Source organism: Hemicordylus capensis, chromosome 17 (genome assembly GCF_027244095.1).
Source record: "Hemicordylus capensis ecotype Gifberg chromosome 17, rHemCap1.1.pri, whole genome shotgun sequence".
NCBI lineage: Eukaryota > Metazoa > Chordata > Lepidosauria > Squamata > Cordylidae > Hemicordylus > Hemicordylus capensis.
This window is the reverse complement of record NC_069673.1, coordinates 11206835-11232978: the sequence shown is the minus strand read 5'-3', so window position 1 is coordinate 11232978 and position 26144 is coordinate 11206835. Positions and strand designations below refer to the sequence as shown.

The window sequence follows — 26144 nt, the reverse complement described above, 5'->3', positions numbered from 1 at the left end:
TAGGTACAGAAAGTAAAGTTAAAGTGTGCCTTCAAGTTGATTTTTGACTCCTGGTGCCCACAGAGTCCTGTGGTTTTCTTTGGTAGAATACAGGAGGGGTTGACCATTGAACACCCCAAACTTTGAACCCCCCCAAATCGCTCAAAGGCACTTTTCGAACCCCCCCAAACCACTCAAAATCCCTTGAAATTGCAAGCAGTTGGCAGGGTCAGCAAGAGGAATGAGTGGATTGAAGTTCTGACCCCCCCGCCCGCAATTGTGGAAACCCTCCCACCCCATCACTAAAATATCTCACCAAACTGTGGATACTCAAAACTGCGATTAGGAAAGCCACCGTTGGTGTATTTATATCATTTTCCTGTGATTGGTTGATTAAGTGCCGTCAAGTCGGTGTCTACTCTTAGCGACCATATAGATGGATTCTCTCCAGGATTATCTGTCTTCCACTTGGCCTTGAAGGTCTCTCAGTGGTGCATTCATGGCTGTCGTCATCGAGTCCATCCACCTTGCTGCTGGTCGTCCTTATTTATGTATGTATGTATTTATTTATTTATTTATTTATTTATTTATTTGACATATTTTTATACTGCCCAAAACTTACGTCTCTGCGCCGTTTACAACCAAATAAAAACAAAGGCAAAACATTAGTTTAAAACACAAACAAGAAATTTAAAACACAATTTAAATTTTTTAAAAACAATATTCTAAAAACAACATTAAAATAATCAAAACAATATCCGTTAAAAGTCTGGGTGAAGAAATGCGTCTTTAGAGACTTTTAAAAAGCTGTCAGAGATGGGGAGGCTCTTATTTCAGCAGGGAGCACATTCCAAAGTCTCGGGGCAGCAACGGAGAAGGCCCGTCCCTGAGTGGCCACCAGACAAGCCGGGGGCAAATGCAGACGGACCTCTCCTGATGATCTCAGTGGGTGGTGGGGTTCATGACGAAGAAGAGGTTCTCTTAAATACCCAGAGCCCAAGCTGCTTAGGGCTTTATAGGTTATAACTAACACCTTGTATTTTACCCGGAACCATATCGGCAGCCAGTGTAACTCCTTCAATACGGGAGTAATATGGTCTCTCCTAGATGACCCAGAGACCAGCCTGGCTGCCGCATTCTAGACCAACTGTAGTTTCCAGACTACGTACAAGGGCAGCCCCACATAGAGCGCATTGCAGTAATCCAGTCTGGAGGTTCCCAGCAGATGTACCACTGTTTTGAGGTCGTCTATCTCAAGAAATGGGCGTAGCTGGCGTATCAGCCGAAGCCGACAGAAAGCCCCTCTGGCCACCGCCTCAACCTTCTCTTTCCTTCAACTTTCCCCAGCATTATGGACTTCTCAAGGGAGCTGAATCTTTGCATCATGTGTCCGAAGTAGGATAGTTTGAGCCTGGTCATTTGTGCCTCGAGTGAAAATTCGGGATCGATTTGTTCTATCATCCATTGGTTTGTTTTCCTGGCTGTCCTCAGAAGCCTTCTCCAGCACCCAAGTTCACAAGCGTCAATGCTTTTTCTGTCTTGCTTCTTCAAAGTCCAGCTTTCTCATCTATAGAGTGTCACGGGGAAAAACACAGTCCGAACGATTCTAATCTTTGTAGGTATAGACACGTCCCACCATCTCAATATCCGTTCCAAGGCCTCCATTGCAGTTAAATGCTGTCCTGAGAATCTTGACCCTGAAAGGCGGCTTGTAAAATGTATGGAATTTGGTTTGACTTCTTTGAGAATTAATTCCACGTTTGGGGCATACATAGTTTGCTAGCACTTTCCATTCATTTGTGTTTCTGCCCTCCCTCCCCACTATTGATACATATGTATGCATTGATTAAAATGGGCGGTAGGGGTAACCCAGTCTTGATGTGGTCACGTGTAGCTGCATTGGGATTATTTCTATGCCTATGCATAGAAATGTCCTTTTGGGGGACAGTTGTGCAAGAGAACTGCTTATTGGGGAAGTCTCCCGCACAAGCCATCTTGATACCACTGTGCACGGAAGCATATAGCTTGCTTCAAGGATTGCTTCAAGGCAAGCGTTCCCAAGCGTGCCCCCCACCAGATGACGATGGACTACAAATCCCATCATCACCTGCCGCAGCTGGGGATGATGGGAGCTGTAGTCCGACATTCGGAGGGGCCCACACCCGGGAACCCCTGCTTTAAATTATGATGATTTTTGCCTGTCAGTAGACAGAATGGAAACATAGGCGTCTTTTATTTCTTTCCCCCGCAGCTGTGATTTGTGGCTTTCGTACCAGCCTCGGTTTGCCTCCTAACTCCTACTTTTTGCTCTGACGTCCTTCGCAGCTTCTCCGAGTGCTGCAGCTCTTATATGGGTTTTCTTCTCTTTTTTGGGGTATTTTTGAGATTGCATTCTCATTTGTTTGGAATTCGGTTCCTTTAATTGCCAGCTTCCTTGTGCTGCTTCTCACGTTCTGAAAGGCAGGGTAGGCATTGCGTACGTCCAGCTGGAGGAGGGTTGTTTTGCGGGAGCGTTGGCGAACTTCCACAGGAGGTGCTCATGGGAGTCATTCTTGGGCACCCACATCTTAAGTAGTTCTTGCGGTTTTGGTCTGCATGGGCGTGGATGTTGTGGGGTTGTGTCTTTTCCCTTTGGAGGGTGCCAGCCCTCCGTCCGTCACCACAGAAGATGGAGAAGGTCAGTGTTCCCTCCATCAGGGATTCCCAGAGGTTGTGGACTACAGCTCCCAGAATCCCCAGCTGTGATAGCTTTTGCTTGGGAATTATGGGAGTTGTAGTCCACAACCTCTGGGAATCCCTGTTAGAGGGAGCACTGGAGAAGCTCCCAGGTTCAATTTTGCATCTCCAGGTAGGGCTGAGAAAATACCCCTGAACCTGAAACCTTGGAAAGATGCTGCCAGTCAGAGTACACAATACTGAGCTAGATGGACCAATGGTCTGACGCCTTAGAAGGCAGCTTCCTATGTTACTAAATATGAGCACATTTCTTCAGGGGATGGGGCTGTAACTGAGGGCAGAGTGTTCACTTTGCCTGAAGAAGGTTCCATGTGCAGTCCCTGGCTGGCAGCATCTCCTGGTAGGGCTGGGAAAGACTCCTGCCTGAAACCTTAGGGAGACACAGCCAGTCTGTGTAGACCAGGGCTGCTCAACTTTGCCCCCCCCCGCCATTTTTTGACTACCAGTCCCATAATCCCCAGCCACAGTGGCCAATAGCCAGGGATTATGGGAGTTGTAGGCCAACATCTGCAGGAGGGCCAAAGTTGAGCATCCCTCATGTACACAGTACTGAGCTAGATGGACCAAGGGCCTGACTCGGTATAAGGCAGCTTCTTATGTTCCTATGTACTACCCCTTAAAATGGTTTCTGTGTGGAGCCAGGAACTTTTATTCTTTTTGCTGCTGTGTTCTTCCAGTGCACAGAACTTCTGGGGATCTTCCGCCTACATATTTCCATTTACTGTTCTGGAGACCCTCTGCCCTCAGTATTTCTTTAATATCCTAGCCTTTAGTTGCTGCTCATAAATAAAAAACATGCTCCACATACCCCTTAAGTCTCAGAAAAGGCAGATACCGCCCCCACCCCCCGTATTTTTGATGTTTTTGTGTTGTCAAGGCAAATGCATAAGAACCACGGTTGCACTAGACTGGTACGGTTCAAGAACGCTTCATCATCATTGTCTAGGGATGTGCACAAATCGAATTTTCAGATTCGATTCAAATTTGAATCAAAACTGGCCGATTCGATTTGAATGTAATCAAATCACCCTTTTTAGGGATGATTCAATTCATATCGTTCAAATCGGCCAGATTTGAGTTCGAATTGATTCGAACTCAAATAGATTCGCACATCCCTATCATAATCAGCGGGGCAGTTTTATCCCCCAAAGAAAAAGGTGCTAAACTGCACTTCAAGTTCCTAACCGGTAGTATCCCAAGCTATTCTCTCCTTCTTCTCTACACTTCATTGTTGACATCTTAATTGCTTCCTGAAAACCTTGTTGAATTGTTCCTCTTTCTTCCTGCCTGAGGAAATGTTTCTTAACAGCAGGGCTTGAAAAATCCCAGGCGCAAGGGAGCCATTATGCCTAGAAATTTAACCTGGTTCCTAGACTAGAATATTCAGAGGCATAGTTATTTAATAAAATCCACTTTTGTCCCAGGCAACCTTGTTTCTGTTTTAAGTCTCTTACTTGTAAAGGGGATCAACAAGCACATTTACTCCACAGTTTCTGCCATCAAGTCCAGTAATTTTGTCAAGAGTCCAGAGTTTGGGTCCTACATTTCTGGACTGGCGTGTAGACCCAAAGACAGTTTCTTACGGCCTATCTTGTAGTGTTCTCAACACTACAGCAAGGGAATCTTGACGCAGCCGTCTGTATAATCACATTCTCCTGGTCTGCTTTTATCTTGTATTCTCTTTGTTTTTATTGGTTTTAATTTATGGTATTTTTTTAAAAGCTGTGTATTTTAACTTTTAGCCCAATTTGAGGTGTCCTCCCCATTTTTAGGGAAAGCCCTATATAAAAAAATTATAAAACAAATAAATGGCTTTGGAAAGAATAGAGTTTTGGCATTGGAAAGGACCTTGTAGGTCATCTAGCCCACCCCCTGCACAGTGCAGGAAGCAGCTGCATTTGAAAACGTGAACATAGGCAGCTGCCATATACTGAGTCAGACCATTGGTCCAGCTAGCTCAGTGTTGTCTACTCAGACTGGCAGCAGCTTCTCCAAGGTTGCAGGCAGGAATCGATCTTGGCCCTATCTTAAGATGCTGCCAGGGAGGGAACTTGGAACCTTCTTGCTCTTCCCAAAGTGGCTCCATCTCCTAAGGGGAAAATCTTACAGTGTTCGCACATATAGTCTCCCATTCAAATGCAAGCCAGGGCAGACCTGGCTTAGCAAAGAGGGCAATTCATGCTAGCTACCACAAGACCAGCTCTCCTCCCCATGTGAAGGGGAAACTCCCACTGCACAAGGCAAGCCATCCCACTGTTTCCTTAGTTAAGAGATCCTTCCTAATGTCTAGCCCGAATCTGCTTCCTCATCCTTTCAGCCCACTGCTTCTTGCCCTGCCCGCCACCGAGAACAAATCCATTCTCCACCTCCTATGGGACATCCCTTCAGAGATTTGAAGGTGGCTGTCGTATCTTCTCTTAATCTTCTCTTCTCCATGCCCCAGATCTTTCAACTGTTCCTTGTAGGTCTTGGCTTCCAGACGCCTCACCATCTTCCTTGGAATGAAAGGGATTCCTTGGAATCTCTTTCCTATTTTAGCATTGTCCTCCTCAAAATGTGGGGGCCCCACCTCGACACAGTTTTCCTAGTGAGATCGGACCAGTGTGGAGCCGAGTGGAATGATTGCTCTTCGTCATCTGTACACTGTTCCTGCCAATGCAGCCTAGGATTGCATTAGCTCTTTTAGCAGTTGCATCACACTCCTGGCTCATGCTCAACTTGTCCATTAAGATACCTCGGTCCCTTTCACATGGGCTGCTGTCAAGCTAGGTTCCCCCCTCCCCATCCGGTACTTGTGCATTTGATTATTCTTACCCATAATTCAGCTCCCTGATTAAAGGGTGGCTGGGTATTAGCAGCCATTGGGTCCTTTAATTTTGACTTGCCTCTTCCCACGACTAGAAACCCCCCCAGAATGAATTATTCAACGCATGGCTGGCGAACATGTTCGCCATCAAAGCCTTTATGCAAACTGACTTTGATTTACATGGTTTGTGCAAGTTTTCAGGAAGTCAGCTGGTGCAGTGTTTGGCTGAGGTGGGTGTGGAGTTCTTAATTCTTTAGCACATAATAAAGGAGAGCTGATCTTGTTGTATCGAGCAGGCATGTTCCCCTTTCCTAAGCAGGGTCCACCCTGGTATGCATTTGAATGGGAGACTAGAAGTGTGAGCACTGTGAGATTTTCCCCTTAGGGGATGGAGCCGCTCTGGGAAGAGCAGAAGGTCCCAAGTTCCCTCCCTGGCAGCATCTCCAAGATAGGGCTGGGAGAGACTCCTGCCTGCAACCTTGGAGAAGCTGCTGCCAGTCTGGGATGGCTCTGTATAGACCCCAGGGGGTAGACCACCTGCATCACGTACAGAAGGTCTCAGATTGAACCTTGGGCCCCTCCTCCAGTTTCACAAGGAGCTCAGGTGAGGAAATACCTCTTCTGAAGACCCTGGAGAATGGCTGCTTATTGGAGCAGATGCTAGTTCATCGATCTGACTGGGTCAAAGGCAGCATATGTGCATAAATCATGAAGATGGAGAGGGCACGTAGTTTGGCATGCAGGAAATTCTATGCTTCGGTCCCCAGCAGCACTATCAAACTGAAAGTATCTCAGCTAGTGTGTGATTCCTCGCGGCCTAGCAAAGGCTTGAAGAGGAACAGGAAGTCTTCAAGAATTGGTTTTTTTAACATACATGATTCAACAACAACAACAAATATTCTAGATTAGATAGATTCAAAGTTTATTACAGTCTTTAACCAGCACAACAAAGGGGGGAAAAACAAATATTTATATACCGCTTTTCAACAACAACAAATATTTATATACCGCTTTTCAACAACAACAAATATTTATATACCGCTTTTCAACAACAACAAATATTTATATACCGCTTTTCAGCAACAACAAATATTTATATACCGCTTTTCAACAAAAGTTTCCAAAGCAGTTTACATAGAGAAATAATAAATAAATCCGATGGATCCCTGTCCCCGAAGGCTAACAATCTAAAAAGGAACACAAGATAGACATCAGCAACAGTCACTGGAGGTACTGTGCTGAGGGTGGATTGGGCCAGTTACTCTCCCCCTGCTAAATAGAGAATCACCACGTTCAAAGGTGCCTCTTTGCCCAGTTAGCAGGGGTGAATGGAAAGATATTTTGAACTGTCTGTGTTTGTCCTGGCTAATGGCTTGTTTGCAATAACCAGAGTAAACGTAAGAGTAATCACATATTTTTTTGCCTCGTTAAGGTTTCTTTCCTGCCCCACTCACCTGGGTATTTACATAGCTCTGGTCTTGTGGTAGCAAGCATGATTTGTCCCCTTAGCTAAGCAGGGTCCACCCTTGTTGCATATGAATGGGAGACTAGAAGTGTGAGCATTGTTAGATATTATCCTTAGGGGATGGAGCCACTCTGGAAAGAGCAGAAGGTCCCGAGTTCCCTCCCTGGCAGCATCTTCAAGATAGGGCTGAGAGAGAGACTCCTGCCTGCAACCTTGGAGAAGCCGCTGATAGTCTGGGTAGACAATACTGAGCTAGATGCACCAATGTACAAGACTCTGTATATGGCAGCTTCCCATGTCCCTATGATTGACTGACCTAAGGTCGCCCGGTGAGCTTCATGGCTGTGTCGGAATTTGAACCCACATCTCCCCAGTCCAAGCCCGACATGCTGATTGCTACCCTGGCTCATCGACGCGATTCGCTTCGGCCATCCTTCTTGTCAATAAAAACCCGGCAGGGGCAAAAGCAGTTCTGAGAAGCGGTTTCCATTTATTGCTGGATGCTGTCAGCAGTGCCGGGCGAGCCGGAGGAATCCTCCCTGTGCTGTGAATTTGCTGGCACCCCGAGTGCGAATGCAAATAAGCTGCAGAAGAATCCATAACTCAGTAGCGGGAAACTCTGTCCTGCTGCCTGGATGATGATCAAGTGTCGGGGCGTGGGGCAGTGATACAGGAAGAGGAAGCTCCTGGGCATGGGAAGGAGAGCTGGTCTCGTGGCAGCGGGCATGAATTATCCCTTTGCTAAGCAGAGTCTGCTCTGGTTTGCATTTGGATGGGAGACCACATGGGAGTAGGCATGGAAGACATTCCCTGTAGTAGAGTGTCTGCTTTGCACGCAGAAGATCTCCAGTTCACTTCCTGGCAGCATCGCCTTGGAGATGTCTTGGTCCATCTAGCTCATTGTTGTCTTCACAGACTGGCAGCGGCTTCTCCAAGGTTGCAGGCAGGAGTCTCTCTCAGCCCTATCTTGGAGATGCTGCCAGGGAGGGAACTTGGAACCTTCTGCTCTTCCCAGAGCGGCTCCATCCCCTGAGGGGAATCTCTTCCAGTGCTCACACTTCTAGTCTCCCATTCAAATGCATACCAGGGTGGACCCTACTTAGCTAAGGGGACAAGTCATGCTTGCTACCACACGACCAGGTCTCCTGAGAGCTGGTCTGAGAGAGACTCCTGCCTGCAGCCTTGGAGAAGCTGCTGCCAGTCTGGGTCGACAATGTTGAGCTAGATGGACCAGTGGACGGACTCAGTAGAAGGCAGCTTCCTGTGTTCCTCACCCCCAGGTTAGCCACTTCAGTGCGAACTAGGCCAGGGTGTCTTCAGGAGGTCTAGGTAGAGCTGGTGGTGCACTTCAAATGTGTCCTCTTTGGGTGGGCATTGTTTCCACTGCAGCTGTGTCTCTCTCTGCATGTCGGAGTGTGCAAATGAAAGAGCTCTTTCTGGCCCTGCAAAAAAATCCTGTCATTTAATGGATTCTGTGTTCCAGCTAAATAATTCATTGCTTCAGCCGAACAAGTGCTTTTGTCTGCTTTTTGTGGGTCAGCATTCTTGGCAAATATTTCTCCTTTTCTTTTCCACCTACCTCCATGCATTAATTTGTTTCTGTGGGGATACTTGTCACACAAAGCTGCCTAAAAGTTCCTTTTTGTTTGGGGGTGGGGGGGAATGGAATTTGTGGTAAAACCAGAGTTTTTTGGTTGGTTAAACCCACCCACCCCAATTTTGTGTGTCCCCCCCACCCTGCCCCCTTTCCCCAAGTATACAAAGATCTTTCAAAATATAATTGGCTCAGCCAAATGAGGCTTTGTTTAAAAAGCATGTTGGCTTTCTGGTGCTTGTATGGCATTGCAATAAGTATCTTGAACGTTGAGATGTTGGAATGAAGTTTGGTGTACATGTTCGGGATGCCATTCTGGGTTTCAAGTTAGAATATTGGCTCCACCCTCACCTGGTTTCCAATGGGGAAGGGAAACGTAATCTGATTGATATCTGGCTCGAAGGTTAGTTATTGGAGCTACATTTCGTATGCTTGCTTAGGACATCATTCTGCTTTTGAAACTTCAAGGGTCTGCTTAATCCCTGCACCCATTTTCAAGGGGTTGGGGGTGAAAGGATACAAAAGAGGTTGCAGTGTGATATCTGCAGCAAGGCCTCTCGACCAGTGATCTCTCTTGAGTTTTTTTCATCTGTGTGCAGAATGAGTTTCGCGGAATGGGTGGCAGTCTGAAGCAATGTGTGCACACGTGTGTTCAGAGTGGGATCTTCCTGATTAGGGCTGCCATGTTCTGGCTTTCCAAATCCGGGTGCCTAATTTGCATATTATGTACATTGGCTTGAAAATAATTTCTGAGCAGAAGAGGGACTGCATGTTTTGCTCTATAACTCCGCTTCTACAAGGCTAGAGTTTAGCTTTTGTTGTTGTTGTTGGTTGTTATTTTTAATGAAAGCTGAAATCCGGGCGAATCTGGGTGGACCATGCAATCTGGTTGAGGTGCTCAAAGTCTGGGTGAAACCTGGAATTCCAGGGGGGCATGGCAACTCTATTCCTGGTTCAATCCGAGTGGGACCTAAAATTAACCAAGCAGACATCAAAAAATGGGTGAGCACGCACACATGCGCATGCCTTAGAGGGGACAGTGCTCTAGAGTCTAGAGTATGGATTCTCAACGTTGGGTCTCTAGATGTTATTGGACTTCAGCTCCCATGATCCCCAACCAAAGGCTGGGGCTGGGGATTATGGGAGTTGTAGTCCAAGAACGTCTGGGGACTGAACGCTGAGAATCCCTGCTTTAGAGCATAGTGCTTTACTAGTATCGGCACTGTGGTACTCCAGATGTTGCTGAACTACAACTCCCATTAACCCCAGCCAGAATGTCAGTTTACACGTTTCAACACCACGCCTCCCCAGAATTGCTTGGCCACGCCCCCTACGCATCCACAGACATGTCCCTATTTTAACAGGTGAAATCTTCAAAGATATGGTATGCTTTGGATATCTTGAAGTAAATGTATTACGGTCCTTAGACCAGCTTAACATTCAAAATAATACATTTACAAGGATATCTCTAAGCAAGATAAGCACCACTCAACAGCATTAGCAGGCAGCCCAATAACGTGGCACCCCCAAAGTGAGAATTATGTGGGGTTTAGGGCTGGGGGTCAGGGGCGAAGCCTAGTATGTCCAAGCCCTTTTGCTGGAAAGCATGCTTCTACGAACCGAGGAAGCTTTCCACTAGTGAACTGGATGGAAGCAAAGAGACTTGTGATAGAGACCGGCCGTGAACCCGCCCGCGCATACCACCCTGGCGGGCTGAAATGCCTCCCAGAAGTTTGCCGAGTTGTTTGTTTCTGTTCCTTAGAGATGTGTCATCTGATCTTCTCAAGATGACACGGGTGGCGTTTTTGAATTAGCCTCTCGTTGCCTGAGGGAAGCATGTAGGGCTAAAGGGTGAGGCAGATGATTCTGTTTTAATAGCTGGCACATTGAAAGAAAGAAAGAAAGAAAGAAAGAAAGAAAGAAAGAAAGAAAGAAAGAAAGAAAGAAAGAAAGAAAGAAAGAAAGAGCATCACGGGCTGAAGAAGAAGAGAGGGAGAGGAGTGGCGAGGGTGAGGTCAGATACTGGACAACAGAAAGGAAAGGACTGCAACTCACCATGGAAGGACCCACGTCTTGTGGGAAGGAGGTCTTGGATGTGGTTTCCAGCATCTTTATTTCCAGTGTGGGTGGTCAAACTTGGGTCCCCAGGTTATGTTGGGACTGCAGCTCCTATCATCATTGGTATATAAGAAGCTGCCTTATCCCGAGTCAGACCACTGGTCCATCTAGACAGTATAGACACTGGCTGGCAGCAGCTCTCCAAAGTTTCAGGCAGGGGTCTCTTCCAGCCCTACCTGGAGATGCTGCCAGGGACCTCCTGCACGCAAAACAGAAGCTCTACCACTGAGTTATGGCCTTATCTCAAAATAGGAAGCTGCCTTATACTGAGTCAGGCCGTTGGTCCATTTAGCTCAGTATTGTCTACACAGGCTGGCAGCATTTCCCTGCTGTGCCACTTAAGGTGACCCTTAAATCTTGTATTATTATTATTATTATTATATTTTACATTTAATATCCTGCTCTTCCTCCAAAGAGCCCAGAGCGGTGTACTACATACTTAGGTTTCTCCTCACAACAACCCTGTGAAGTAGGCTAGGCTGAGAGAGAAGTGACTGGCCCAGAGTCACCCAGCTAGTCTCATGGCTGAATAGGGATTTGAACTCGGGTCTCCTCGGTCCTAGTCCAGCGCTCTAACCACTACACCATGCTGGGTCTATGTATTATGCTCTTGTAGTAGACCATAATCGATGATTATCTTCATGAAAAACCTCTCAGCCTACTACAAGGTTCAGATTATTCATATTTCGAAGTTTCAACAATCCTGAGTAAGGTTAGAAGAAAACCCAGAAGATGTAGGCCGACAACTAATCTAGTCAAGGATTGGGAGAAATTTCAAACTTATTTATTTATACTGTCTAGTATTTATTTATACCGTATAGTATAAATAAATAGTATTTATAGTATAAATAAATAGTTTTTATTTATACATTATTTATAATATAAATAAATAGTTTTTATTTATTGTCAGCCCTTTGTCCTGGCTTCTAAGACCTCGGGCGGTTAACAGGATAAAACAATTAAAAAAATAAATAAAGCTCAATTCAAACAGAACAAAACGTAGCTAGAAATTTAAGAAGAGCAGAGACTGCTCGTTGGCCAAAAGTGTGAATAGAAAGCTTCGAAATCCAAGCCGCCTCAAAGTTTTAGATCCTTAATCACGAGACTCTTAAACAGGAAGCATGGTGAACATGGGCCCTAGACATTGTACAACCGCTATACATTTGGGGGGGTTTAGTGATCGGCATTAAATCTTGTTCGTCATGTATGATATCTTTATTGTGTCAATCTTCGCGGGATTATTTCTACTGTTGGATCTGCATGCTCAGGACTTTTGGCAGACACGCCTATGGGGTTGTGTGCCTCATGCGGAACCTTCCGGAGCTTGACCAATGTTGGCGGCAACCCTCCTCCTGCCCGCGGGGTAATGGCATACGGCCATTTGTATCGCCGGAGCTGCGTTTTCAGGACTTTGTGGGGCTGCATTTCGGACCCTGGGACGCTGGGTTCGCGGCGGCCTGCAAAACAGACCATGAAGGAAGAGCAGAGTTTCGGATGCCCAGAGAGAAAAAACTTCCAGTACTTTCCGCTCAGGGCTTGGTGGCTAGGGTTGCCATATTCCGGCTTACCAAATCCGGGTGCCTAATTTGCATATTATGTAAATAGGCTTGCAAATAATTTCTGAGCCGAAGAGTGACTGCACGTTTTGCTCTGCAACTCTGCTTCTACAAGGGCTGGAGCTTAGCTTTTTGTTGTTGTTGTTAAATTTTTAAATTAAAAAAATTTTTTTTAAATGAAAGCTGAAATTCAGGCGAATCTGGGTGAGGTGCTTAAAATCTGGGAGGAACCCGGAATTCTGGGAGGCATGGCAACTCGACACCTTTGGGGTTCCGCGCCTGACCCGTATCTCATTCGGAACCTTCCGGAGATTTACCTCAGCTCCGTTTTGGCGGGAACCCTTCCCCTCACTCTCCCTCAGTTCTTTTTTGACACAGAAGCACAGAAACGGCCTCATGAGGAAACTTTCTCTTGAGTTTTGAATTTTGGATGTTTCTCTCTCTTTGCATCTTCACCCTATTTTCTATTCCCTGTTTTTAATCATCTTCACAGAAGCAATGGCTGCAAAAATTAACTGCTGGTTCTAGGGAAAGGGGACAGTGGGCATACGTGTGTTGCAACACTGCGCTGTTAAGCATCATGGAAGCTGCCGATGGTGTTATGTGAGTTATAATAATAGTACTTCATTGGGCTTGTTCGCCTATATGCTGCCCTTCCATTCACACATGACGTTCAACACTTGTACAATGAGTGTAACACTCGTACCCAGGTACAGTCATTCACATGTTATGCTGGACGCAGGAACAGAAGCACACTTCCTGTCTGCACCATGCATTTGAAGGGCCTGTATCCAGGTTCTCTTTACGAATACGACTTATTTTATTTTATTTTATTTTATTTTTTTACATTTTCTATCCTGCTCTTCCTCCACGTTGCCCAGAGAGGTGTACTACATACTTAGGTGTCTCCTTACAACAATCCTGTGAAGTAGGGTTTATATACCGCTTTTCAACAAAAGCTCCCAGAGTAGTTTACAAACAAACAAACAAACAAACAAACAAACAAGAAAGAATGGCTCCCTGTCCCCAAAAGGGCTGACAATCTAAAAAAGAAACGTAAGACAGACACCAGCAACAGCCACTGGAGGGATGCTGTGCTGGGGATGGATAGGGCTGGTTGCTCTCCTCCTGCTAAATAAAAGAGAATCGCCACTTTAACAAGGCACCCTTTTGCTTTAGCAGGGCCTTTAGCGTTTTTAAGGAATGGATACAGGCACAGACATTAACACAAACGCATGTACCGACACTTGCACAGGATAATGTCTGTATCAGGCTCCTCTCTGGCTTGACTGCCTCCCTGTCCCCCAAACCAGGAATAAAGCTTTCTGAATTTCCATGCCATATCCCAAAGAGGTCTGCAGGTGTGTTCAGTCAAGTGCTCACATGTAGTCACCCATTGGAATGCAAACCAAGGTGGACCCTGCTTAGCAAAGGGGACCATTCCTGCTCTCTGCCTCTCGATTCCCCAGATTTTTAAAATGTCTGAGGCAGGGCTGGCCAGCCTGAGGGCCTCCAGTGGCTGTTGGACTACAACTCCCATCACCTTCCGCTGGGATAACTTGTGGTGCCAGCGATGGGAATTCAGCCAGAAACCCTCAGGTTGGCCAGCTCTGTTTTAAGCGTTCGGAGTTTCTAAACCCTCTTCCCATTGGTTGCATCCAAGATAGCAGGTGGTGGGTAGACGTGCACGGAATTTCACGGTTATTCCTTCCTTCTGCTCAATTCTGCAGTTGTTATTCAGTATTATTACATTTGAAATGCTAATAAGCTTGATCTTTGCTGTTTGCATATTGATTTCCCTGGAGTAATCAAGGGTGTGTGTGCTTGTGCAAGAGAAAAAATGAGAGAGCCTAGATGCACATTACAAATGCCTAAGAATGTGAGAAAAATCCTACTGGTTCAAAGCACATTTTTTTTCCTGGTGGTTAAATTTTATCCCACCGTCCCTCCTAGCAGCTTAGTGGGGTTTTCCCCACTCACAAGCTCATTTATCCTCACAAGCAGCCCTCTTAAACAGGTTAGAGAGAGAATGGGAATGACTGTGATTGGCCCAGCGTCACATAGTGAGATTTGTGGCTTTTGGAAAAAATTTGGAAAGTTTTTCAAGTTTTTTTCGAATCTTGAAAAGTCTTTCGAGTCCTAGTGAAATGCCCTAATCAGGACACTATACTGACTCTGGGTTGCATCCACATCCTCTTCCCCCATAGTGATCAGTCAAATATCGGCCCTTCATCTGCTATCCAGAGGTATATTGCCTCTCAATATGGAGGTTCCATCAAGACTCATAAGAACATAAGAAAAGCCCTGCTGGATCAGGCCCAAGGGCGATCTAGTTCAGCATCCTGTTCCCCATAGTGGCCCACCAGATGCCTCTGGGAAGCCCACAGGCAAGAGGTGAGGACATGCCCTCTCTCCTGCTGTTACTCCCCTGCAACTGGTATTCAGAAGTATCATGCCTCTGAGGCTGGAGGTCGCCTGTAGCCACCAGACTAGTAGCCCTTGATAGATCTGTTCTCCACAAATTTATCTAAACCCCTCTTAAAGCCATCCAGGCTGTTGGCTGTCACCACATCTTGTGGCAGAGAATTCCATAGGTTGATCATACGTTGTGTGAAAAAGTATTTCTTTTTGTCGTTCCTAAATTTCTTGGCAATCAGTTTCATGGGATGACCCCTGGTTCTAGTGTTACGCGAGAGGGAGAAAAATTTCTATCGACTTTCTCCACATCATGCATGTGTGGAGAACATGCGTGTTCTCCACACCTTTCTCCACACCCAAGATTCTTCTTAGGTTCTTAGCTATGAGAACAAAATAGAATCTCCAAGTTCAGTTGCAGTCTACCTCCGAGTACCAGATGCTGGGGAGAGACAACAGGGAGATCTCTCAACCTCCATGCTCTGCTTGTGGTTAAACGATTCTGTTTGGAGAGGCTTCTGGTGCACCACTACTGGAGGCAGAATACTGGAATATGTTGACCTTTTGTCTGGTCTGTTGGGATGCTAGCACAGGACTCCCCAGATGTCACTGGACTACAACTCCCATCAATCCTTCATTAGTAGGAGGTGATGGGAATTGTAGTCCGACAACATATGAGCAATCAAAGTTGGGAGGCACTGTGTTAGCATCATTTAAAGGCCTCTCACCACCCCCTAAATTCCCATTGGAAAGGGGTGATGCGATTTGTAGTCCGACAACATATACGCAGTCCAAGTTGGGAAGCACTGTGTTAGCATCATTTAAAAGCCTTCTACCACCCCCTAAATTCCTGTTGGCAGAGGTTGATGGGATTTGTGGTCCGACAACATATAGGCAGCCAAAGTTGGGAAGCACTGAGTTAGCATCATTTAAAGGCCTCCTACCACCCCCTAAATTCTTGTTGGCAGGGGATGATGGGATTTGTAGTCCAGCAAGATCTGGGAAGCCAAGCCAAGGTTGGGAAGCACTGAGTTAGACCAAGGGGCCTGATCTCAAGTGGATGGCGGGGGGCAGGGGAGAGACTGGAACGGATTGATTGAGAGAGAGAGAGAGAGAGAGCTCTCTCTTTTTTCTACCGTTTCCGATTTGAGGAAGCATCGTCTTGTTCTTCCAATGAAATGGCCAACTGGGAGCATTAGTGTTGGTGGAGCACGTTCCCATTGGCTGTGCAAGGACCCTCCCCAAAGGAACGCCGGCGCTGTTGCTATGGCAGCATCCGAAAGCTGCCTCTTCCAGGCTTAACCCTTTGCCTCCCCTCCGCCTGCTGCCTGTGAGTCCCCCAGGTCTCCCGACTGCTGCAGTGTGTGATGTGATTAAATCTGAAGCCTCTCCCGGAGACTGGAGCGGCCTCTTTCTTTCGCCTGTTGCCCGTTGGCTCCGAAATGAGAGCGGAGAAGTAGCAGGGTCTACTTACAGATGAGGTGCTAGCACTGCTGCCAACCCTTATTCGTTTTCCTCTCGCTCCCCCAGCTTAGGTGCTTACCTTGGCTTAACCTTCATTTCATCCCCACCGCCCCCTGGCGAACAGCCTGACCCGGAGTGGAAGCAAGACCCGAGAGAAAGGGAAATTTTGGGACAGACAAAGCTGGGGATCGTTTCCTGCAAACAGCATAATCGCAAAGGCTCAAATGTCATGTTACGGGAAACCCCTTCTTAGTGCTTCTATATTTTGTCTTTTCTTCTACAGTAAATAACATCCGGATGGGGGGAGAGGGTGTGCGGATTGTCTCTGTAGCTGGCAGAGGGTGGTTTTGACCCTACCCCCACCGCGGGGCAATTCCAAGGGTAACGGAATCAGACAGGCTACTGCTTTTTCGATGATTGTAGCCATAAGCAAATTTTCCTGTTGATATATAGCCACTGGAAGGAGCACATCTCCTTTTATAAGGCTATCTATCTATCTATCTATATTTATTTTTACAAAACCTTTAAAATTACAGATAGTAACTGCAACAGGCAAAACACATTGGTAATGGAACCAGAAATGATGGCCCAAAGTTCTGATTCCGTTACTGATGTGTTTTGCATGTGTTAGATGCTGTCTATAATAGTTTTGTAGCAATATGGCTTTGTAATAGGGGATGTTCCCTCTCCAGTGGGTATATATAATATCAGCTTGAATATCTGCTTATGGCTACAGTCATGGAAAAAGTGGTAACGTGCCTGATTCCGATACCCTTGGAATTGCCCCACAGTACCAGTCCTCCTTGATGGCTGCTATTTGTCAGGGGAAGAAGGGTCCCTTTGGTGTTTTGATGTCTCCCCTGTGTTTATGTTTAAGACTGTGAGCTCCTTGGGGCAGGCACCTGCATTCTCACTCCTTTGTAAAGCACTGCAGGCACAGGGGGCACAGTTTAAATTTATATAGGAGAGAGAGAACTTGGAGGTGTAAAACTGAATTACCTCGAAATTTTGGTTTAGGTGAAAATTCAGCGGCTGCTGTCTTCAGGGTAACAGCTTCTCCCAGAAAAGGGAGGCTAGGTTTATCGTATATAACAAACATATTGTATATGTATAGTATATAACAACATATTGTATATTGTTGTTGTTTATATTAACACAAAATATATGTTTATAATGATATAATAACAGACATCTGGCAGAAGGGCAGGGATGTTTGTTATTATATGAGACTTTGGGGTGTGTGTGTGCTGATGCCAAGTTGGAGGAGTAGATTCCATTTTGTGCAATCCCAACCAGCTGTGGCCTCCCTTTTCGGGGAGAAGCCGTTGCCTGGAAGAGAGTTGCAACCGAATTCTCACTTAAGCCGAAATTTCGCGGTGAATCCAGGGTTTCCTGTTCGAGCGGAACATTCAAGGAATTTTGAGGGACGCACAGATGTGTTTTGTTGAGACTGGTACAATGTGCTGCGGGGGGCATAGGAATACAGGAATCTGCCGTATACTGAGTCAGGCCATTGGTTCTTCTAGCTCACTATTGTCTTCACTGACTGGCAGCAGCTCTCCAGGCAGGAGTCTCTCCCAGCCCTGTCTGGAGATACTGCCAGGGACTGAACCTGGGACCTTCTGCATGCAAAGCAGATGCTCTTTCACTGAGCTATGACCCCATCTATCTTACAGTAGAAAGTGCTCACGTTGTAGGTCATCCATCCAAATGAAAACCAGGACTTAGCAAAGGGGACAATTCGTGCTCACTCCTGTGAGACCAGCACTCCTCCCTGACCCCTCCTTCCCCCAAGATGCCCATGTCTGGCAAATTTGAGTGCTTAACCCTTTCTGATGTATGTTTCTCTCACAGATCCACTCTTCCTCCCCCCCCCCCAAAAAAAAAGATGCACACCAGACAGATTGCTGCAACCTGTCCATTCCTCTCATGGCCTTGTGACTCGTTGTCTTTCTCTGATGTGGTTTTTCGGTGCTACGTTGTTGTGGCTTTATTGCTCCAGGTGCATCATACCGAACATTCCCCCCCCCCAGCACTGAATGGGTTAAATGAACACTGCCCAAATGCAGTTTTAGTTTCTCTTCCCCATCATCTTGGGGGATGGGGCCGCTCTGGAAAGAGCACCTGTATGCAGAAGGTTGCAAGTTCCCTCCTTGGCATCTCCAAGAGAGGGCTGGGAAAGATTCCTGCTTGCAACCTTGGAGAAGCCGCTGCCAGTCTGTGTAGACCAGAGATTCTCAACGTTGGGTCCCCAGCTGCTATTTGACTTCAACTCCCATAATCCCCAGCCCTAATGGCCATTAGTTGAGTTGAAGTCCAATAACATCTGGGGACCCAACGTTGAGAATCCCTGGTGTATACTAGGGCTGCCCAACTTTGACCCTCTTGCAGATGTTGGCCTACAGCTCCCATAATCCCTAGCTATTGGTCACTGTGGCTGGGGATTATGGGAGTTGTAGTCCAGAAACAGCTGGCGGGGGCGCTAAGTTGAGCAGGTCTGGTGTAGACAATCCTGAACTAGATGGACCAATGGCCTGATGCAATATAAGGCAGCTTCCTATGTTCCTCTCACCAAAGCCCTCAGCCAGGAATTGATCCGTGAAGTTAGCAATGTGGCCGCTGCTGTTATGCACGACGGGTTGCACTCTTGGCTCGAGAGATCTTTGCCTGCAAGAAAGCGGCCTGCTTGTGAGCGCCCAATGCTCTGGAGCTCTTGCTTGCAAACGTCACAGCTGCGCTCACGTCGGATTCACATGGCAGGCTTCTTGGTAGGCCTGAGGATCTTCTGTGCAGCAGAGGAAGTGGTTACCTTTCACAGCTTGGCTTGTGGCTACGGTTTAGATGAGCAACTGAGAGAAGATCCGGGCCAGCTTCTTGCACTGGGAGTAAGCCCGTGTGGCTTAGTAGGCTTACACAAATGCACTGCTGGTTTGGGCGTCTGCTCAAACAGCTAGTGGAAAATGTGTTTTGTCAGATATTCTGAAACCGTCCCTTTGATCGAGCACTGCAAGATACAGAGCAGGTTGGGATTCAAAGCAGTTTAGGCCGAGGAAACAATGGGACCATGTTGCTTTTCAGCACAGGTAAATATGCGGCAATGTCATTAAACTTATTTTTGTTTTACTGGGGTTACCTCTGCTATGTAAACGATGAAGCATTCTTGAAACTGGGGGTTCTCTTATATTTAGCAGAGGAGAGCAGCTGACCTTATCCAACCCCAGCACAGCATCCCTCCGGTGGCTGTTGCTGGTGTCTGTATTACTTTAAAAAAAAGAAAAAGAAAAAAAGATGTGAGCCCTTTTGGGAAAGGGATTAATTTTATTTATTTATTTCCCCTGTGTATACCGCTTTGAGAACTTTTGTTGAAAAGTGGCATATAAATCTTCATAGTAATTATGCCAAATATTGATTTTGGGGTTGAAAGTAGATTTCTGTGGGGTAGAAATGTTTCTGCACAGCAGCTTTTGCAAATGTTTAGGGTTTTCCCCACTTTATTTTCAATCCTGGATGCTGCTGCTGCTGTTTCCCTGTGGCTTGTGCTGCTACTTCTGGGCCATGCTTTCTTCTCCTTAGACTGGTCACATGGTTGGTTCCAGCTGTTGCGGATCATGTACTGCAGGGTTGCAAGGCTTTGGCCCTCCAGTTCTTGTTGGACTACAACTCTCATCATTCCCCACCACGGCAGCCAATAGTTGGAGATGATGGGAGTTGTGGTCCAACATCTGCAGGAGGGTTGACATTGTGCAGCCCTGATGTACTGGCTGGGAAGAAGACCTGATACTACACAATCAATTTAACTAGATATGGTCCTTTAAGGCAAGTAAAGGCAATGGAGGATGTGGGCAAGTGAGGGTAATGTAAATGTGGGCAAGTGAGGGCAATGCAAAATTTATTTTATTTTTTGGCAAAAAGTCTTTAAAAAGGGAGGTGTGTGATTGGCCGCATTGCAAATGTTCAGGAAGTGATGTGAGGATCCGGGCATAGCCCTATTTTCCGCACTTTCTGTCTTGCTCTGTTGCATCGGCGAGGTTCCTTTCCAAGTGCTATCAAACATTGAAACACCGTGTTGAAACATCATAAACGTAACCTTGTGGAGCGTTTCCCCAAATGTCAGGGTTGGGGGAGCAGGTACTACAGATACAGGATGTTTAAAAAGGGATCTGATTTGCTCGGTTGGAAGTCAAAAGCCAGCAGGCTGGAAGCAGACTATACTGCTGCTGAAGCTTTCCTATACTGTTAATGTGGGGTTGAAGTTCATTGCCTTATTTTCATGCATATACCCCACACCCAGGTGTAACCTGCACCCCAGTATTCCCTGCAGAAAAACCACTGTTTGCAGTGGGGCAGGGACAACTGCATACCCCCTACACCTGTGTAAAGCCTGCAGGGTATGTGCCAAGGAGCCTCCTCAACTCGCTCCCAGTGGAACTCCCCACCACTTACGAGGCCTGGGGATGTCTTGGGGATGGAGAGGAATCTTAGGGGAGATTTGCACACACCTCCCCGTTATGTGGAATGTAAATGGTGATGTGGTGAGTAGAGGAGAATGGTTACTACAGCCACCACTGTATTTATTTTATTTGTTACTTATTTTAGGTCTCCCCTGTCCTCGTCCTAGTCCTCGTCCTTGTCCTCCTAGTCCTCGTCCTAGTCCTCGTCCTAGTCCTCCTAGTCTTCCTTGTCCTAGTCTTCCTTGTCCTAGTCCTCCTTGTCCTAGTCCTAGTCCTAGTCCAGCACTCTAACCACTACACCACACTGGCTGTATGTTTCATGTTTTTCATGTACATGCACCGTATGTATGTTTCATGGTTTTACACACACACACACACACACACCCCGCACCCACTTAGATCCTTGTGCTGCATTTTGCCAAATGCAACCCCCCTGCCAAACACTGTCTAAGCATGAAAGCACGGTCTTATTTTCTTTACTCGCTGCATGTGTACTCCACCACTGTATAAAGTCATGGCTTATAATTAAATAGACTTGATAGAGAGGGGAAGACGCAATAAGCAAATTCAGGTTGCGTGGCAACTGCATGATACTGTATTGTTCTGGGAGGAGAGGGACCAAGCAGCAGCTGGTAAGCTGGCCAGGCTGATGGGGCAGGGTCTTGCTGACCCGTCTCGGCTGAAATGGCTGCTGATCTAGACCTTTAACTACCAATAAGCCCCTCTAGTCAGTACCTGCAGAAATCCGTTCCCAGGGCTTGGTGGTGGTAGCCCCCTAAGCCGTGCTGTAGCTGTGCACATTCAGTTATCCCCTGCTAACGGAGCAAAGAGGCACATTTTAAAAGTGGTGATTCCCTTTATTTAGCAGGGGGTGAGCAACTGGCCCTATCCATCCCCAACACAGCATCACTCCTGTGGCTGTTGCTGATGTCGTGTGTGTGTGTGTGTGTGTGTGTGTGTGTGTGTGTGCGCGCGCGCGCACACATGTGTGTGTTAAAGACTGTGAGCCCTTTGGGGATGGGGCTTTCTTTCTTTCTTTCTTTCTTTCTTTCTTTCTTTCTTTCTTTCTTTCTTTCTTTCCCTATGTAAACTGTTAAGGGAACTTCAACTTTTGTTGAAAAGTGGTATATAAATATTCATTGTAATAGTAGCAGAAGTGAGGGCACACTCTATGCCCACCCCACAGCCACACCCCACGGCCGCCGCCAGCACCACCACCAATTAGATGCGCTAATTTCTTGTTACAAGAAATCAAGGATAGTTTCCTGATCCTACAGAGCTTGAACCTCCTGTGGTTATTCACCCAGAACAGACTGGATTCCTAGCCAGGAAGGGTGGAGGATGCTCCTATGGGATGGGTTTTATGAAAGGCGGTGTAGAAATTGGACTATAAATAAATAAAGTGGGGTGCCCAAACAGTTAAGGGTTTTAAACATGACAACCAGCACCTTGAATTGGAGCCAGCGTGGTGTTGTGGTTAGAGTGCTGGACTAGGACCGGGGAGACCCGAGTTCAAATCCCCGTTCAGCCATGAGACTTGCTGGGTGACTCTGGGCCAGTCACTTCTCTCTTAGCCTAACCTGCTTCACAGGGTTGTTGTGAGGAGAAACTCACATACACCCACTACTGGGTGTATGTAGTACACCGCTGTGGGCTCCTTGGAGGAAGAGCGTGATATGAAATGTAATAATTAATTAAATAAATAAATAAATAGGATCCGGAAACAAACTGGCAGCCAGTGCAGCTCTTTCAAAATAGACGGAATAATCAGCCACCAGAGGTAACTTCTCACCTCGCCTCATGAAAGGACTGCCCTGATCTTTATGTCTTGATAAAGTATAAAAATTGATCATTTCTCACAGCTGGCTGTTGTCTAATCGACTATCTTTGGGAGCAGAAGGTTTGATTGAAAGCATATAATGTTGTGGGTTGGGAAGAATAATTAATGCTCCACTGTCATCTACATACAAACGGGGATTTGGGAGAGAAGCTGTTTAGAAACACAGCTGAGGTCAGTTGTTTAGGCTGGGAGAATATCTCTTCGTGAGATCAGGCTAGTGACCTCTCCCCTTTCTGCTCATACACAAACATGGTCCACGGGAAGCACTCTGCAGGACGAGGTCTATTCTGCATCCTGCTCCTTTCTCAGGAGCAAAGCAACTATGCATCTGAGAACCGTCAATTGCCTTGATCCCCTAACATGGTTTACTACTTCAGTGCATCAGTTCCGTATTTGCACTTGTGGTGACAAAGCCACTGAGCTAGCATAGAATGTTTGCAGATTGAACATGTTCAGCTGCTTGAAGTGTCAGAATGCTTGCTGTCTGACTTATGTGAGGGAAGTGAAAGTTGCCCTTTTGGATGGGATTGAAACCTCACGTCAGCCTCTCCATCCAATAGTTGCTTGGTGGAGCCAGCTGAGGATTGAAGAGAGATCTCAGGGGACAGGGGCGGGGGCTGTGGCACAGGACACCAGCATCAAGGTGAGAAGTTCCTCTGGTTTCTTTGATGCCTTACTGGGGTGGTATGATTTGTGTTTGGGCTATACTGCTTCTGACCGTAGGTGGGGGCTTTTTGTATGGATGAGCATTCTGCCATGTGAACCTTCAGCAGCCGTTTGGTGTGGTACAGCCCTAATTTGGAATTGCTGTTTTGGTGAGAACTAGAGCCCTATTCAGGCATTTAGAAATTTGGGTATGGGTGCAGATTGGAACTTCGGGGGAAACGGGCGAGCGGAAGACGGGCTAAGCCCAGCTCCATGCTTTCTATTTCTGCCCTGCAAATTGCAGAACTACACTCCAGGTGTGTGGCCTCAGGTTTTTGGCTGGTATTTGCCACGGTTAGAATGCTGGACGAGGACCGGGGAGACCCGGTTCAAATCCCCATTCAGCCAGGAGACTTGCTGGGTGACTCTGGACCAGTCACTTCTCTCTCAGCCTAACCTACTTCACGGGGTTGTTGTGAGGAGAAACCTAAGTATGTAGTACACCGCTCTGGGCTCCTTGGAGGAAGAGCGGGAAAGAAAATGTAAATAATAATTCAGCTTTAAGATCTTCTAACATGGTGAAAAATGCTAATCCCTCGCGAGAAACAGCATAACGGATCATTTTCCTCGGTACCATAGTCTCCTGACTAAACTCTCTCTCTCTCCTTGTTGCTCTGCAGGATCAGTTTGACAACCTTGAAAAACACACACAGTGGGGTATTGACGTCCTGGAGAAATACATCAAGTTTGTCAAAGAGAGGACGGAGATAGAAATCAACTATGCAAAGCAACTTAGGTGAGTCCGATGTATTCGTCTTGGAAGCCCCTGAAACTATCATTGTTTGGACGGGTCTGCTTGTCTATGTTGCCGGTGTTTCAGATGGCATGTGATCCACATTGGCAATGTTTCTCCGACTTCTGGCAACCGTTTGAATTAAAATGGGAGGCCCACTTTACTCTTTACGCCCTGAAAGGCAAAAGTAACTGTGAGGAGCCCACGTGGGTCTCAGTTTGAGTCACTGTGGTGGGCGCTTCTCCTAACTGGAAGGAGCCCATCTTGGACCTCTGACTCATGCAGAGATGGACTCCTCTGACAGTAGGTAATTCTGAGAGTAATTGAATGACTGGATCACACCGAAAAGCAGTGATATGGCAGAATTTCCCTCTCCCTGCTGATTGGACAGATGCTCTGGATGAGTCATGGAGAGTCTCAGTGGGTGGATATTTTGGCCCCACAGGTACTCTCTGTTCCTTTCTTTTTATCCCACGGTTAGTCAAGTGGCTTGACACACAGTCTTCCATAAAACACAAGTAATGAAGACCACAGATAAACACTCAAAGACAGGGCCCTACTAGACCAGGGGGTTCTCAACCTCGAGTCCCCGGATGTTGTTGGACTACAAATCCCATCATCCACTGCAGTTGGCCTCAGTGTATGTCGCCAACATAAAAAATTTTTTTAATTTTTTTATATATATATATATATATATTTTTCCCCCTGCATTGAGGAGAGCTGAATTGTGGAACCTGTAGAAATGCTTCAAATAATGTGCATGCTTTTTCTCGTTAGAGGTGATTTTTGTGTGCATTTTAATACTGTTTTGCATATGTTGTTGTTGTTAATAATCATCATCATCCACTGCAGTGTGGCAGTGGGTGATGGGAGTTCTAATTATGTCCCGGGTTTTAAGAACCCTCACACTGGACATTATTTTAAGCAGATCGTCCATGTATTATTATTATTATTATTATTATTATTATTATTATTATTATTATTATTATTACATTTATATCCTGCTCTTCCTCCAAGGAGCCCAGAGCAGTGTACTACATACTTGAGTTTCTCTTTCACAACAACCCTGTGAAGTAGGTTAGGCTGAGAGAGAAGCGACTGGCCCAGAGTCACCCAGCTAGTCTCATGAAGCTGAATGGAGATTTGAACTTGGGTCTCCCCGGTCCTAGTCCAGCACTCTAACCAGTGTTCCAAGGACTGTGGCAGAAACCTTTTCCCACCCCTGCTACTTGAAAGACTTTTTATCTGGGAGGTGCCAGAGATGAACACCAATTTTTCCTGTGATTTGGGGGCCAGAAAGCTCCCGTGGATGCAATGATGGCCACTTTAATTGAAATCCCTGCAGTACTATGTTTCATCATCAGGGCAAAGGCGTTTCTGTTGTTGGAGTGACCTTGCTCTTGTTCTGTACCATATTTAGCAAGCAGCACCATCCCATAAAATTTGCTCCCTTTGCTGTCAGGGACAAGGTGAAAGCTTTCTTAAAAGATGAGGCGGGGCCCGAGAAAGATGTTGGATAGGAATTCCTTTTCCTAGCCTGCAATCCCTTAGGCCGGGGTTCCAAATCTGTGGTACTCCAGATACTGCTGAACTACTACAACCAGCCACAATAAAGACTAAGGAGAGACATGAGATACCTTCAAATATCTGAAGGGCTATTTTGTTTGGGCTGACTCTTTTAGAAGGGAATTCCTGCCTGGAGGAGTTGTTGGACAGTGGAACAGTCTGCCACATGAAGTGGAACATAGGAAGCTGCCACATACTGAGTCAGACCATTGGTCTATCTAGCTCAGTATTGTCTTCACAGACTGGCAGCGGTGGGTTCTCCTTCACTGGTGGGTTTCAAACAGAGGCTGGGCGGCCATCTGTCAGGGACGCTGCCGCAGTTTCTTGCGCTGAGCAGAGGGTTAGACTAGAAGGCCTCTAAGGTCCCTTCCAGCTAACATCTTAGGATGCTCTGCTGGTGAGTTTTGTGGAGGCATCTGGTTGATCGCTGCTGTATACAGAATGCGAGATGTGGTGGAGCTTTGGTCTGGCCGAGTGGGTTGGTTCTTGCTGATATGGATAGTCTGTTGTGAATGTCTCCTAGAGAGGTGATGACAGCCAGTGTGGAACAGCTGAAGGCACGTGCCTGGGTGGCTGAATAGTTTAATAAAGGCCTGCTGCATCCCTGAAGAGCGGCGTGCTGGTGTGTGTGTGTGTGTGTATTCAAGCCTACATCTAGCTGGCATCTTCTCTGTGCTCCAGGAGAATTTGGGCCCACGTGCCTATGTTGATCTGAG

General features: G+C 46.5%; 1 protein-coding gene across 22 annotated transcripts in view; it reads left to right on the top strand.

Annotated features, from left to right (window-relative positions):
* Positions 1–26144, top strand: part of FNBP1 (formin binding protein 1) — a 148977-nt gene that overhangs the window by 26660 nt on the left and 96173 nt on the right. For 21 of the 22 annotated variants that reach the window (XM_053282469.1, XM_053282487.1, XM_053282486.1 and 18 more), the window contains exons 1-2: positions 19163–19216; positions 23750–23865. In XM_053282469.1, the coding sequence (XP_053138444.1) occupies positions 19190–19216; positions 23750–23865 (143 nt within the window). In that variant the 5' untranslated portion in view covers positions 19163–19189. Of the gene's footprint in view, positions 1–19162; positions 19217–23749; positions 23866–26144 lie in introns of those variants that run through there. The other variant, XM_053282467.1, reaches the window with a different exon arrangement.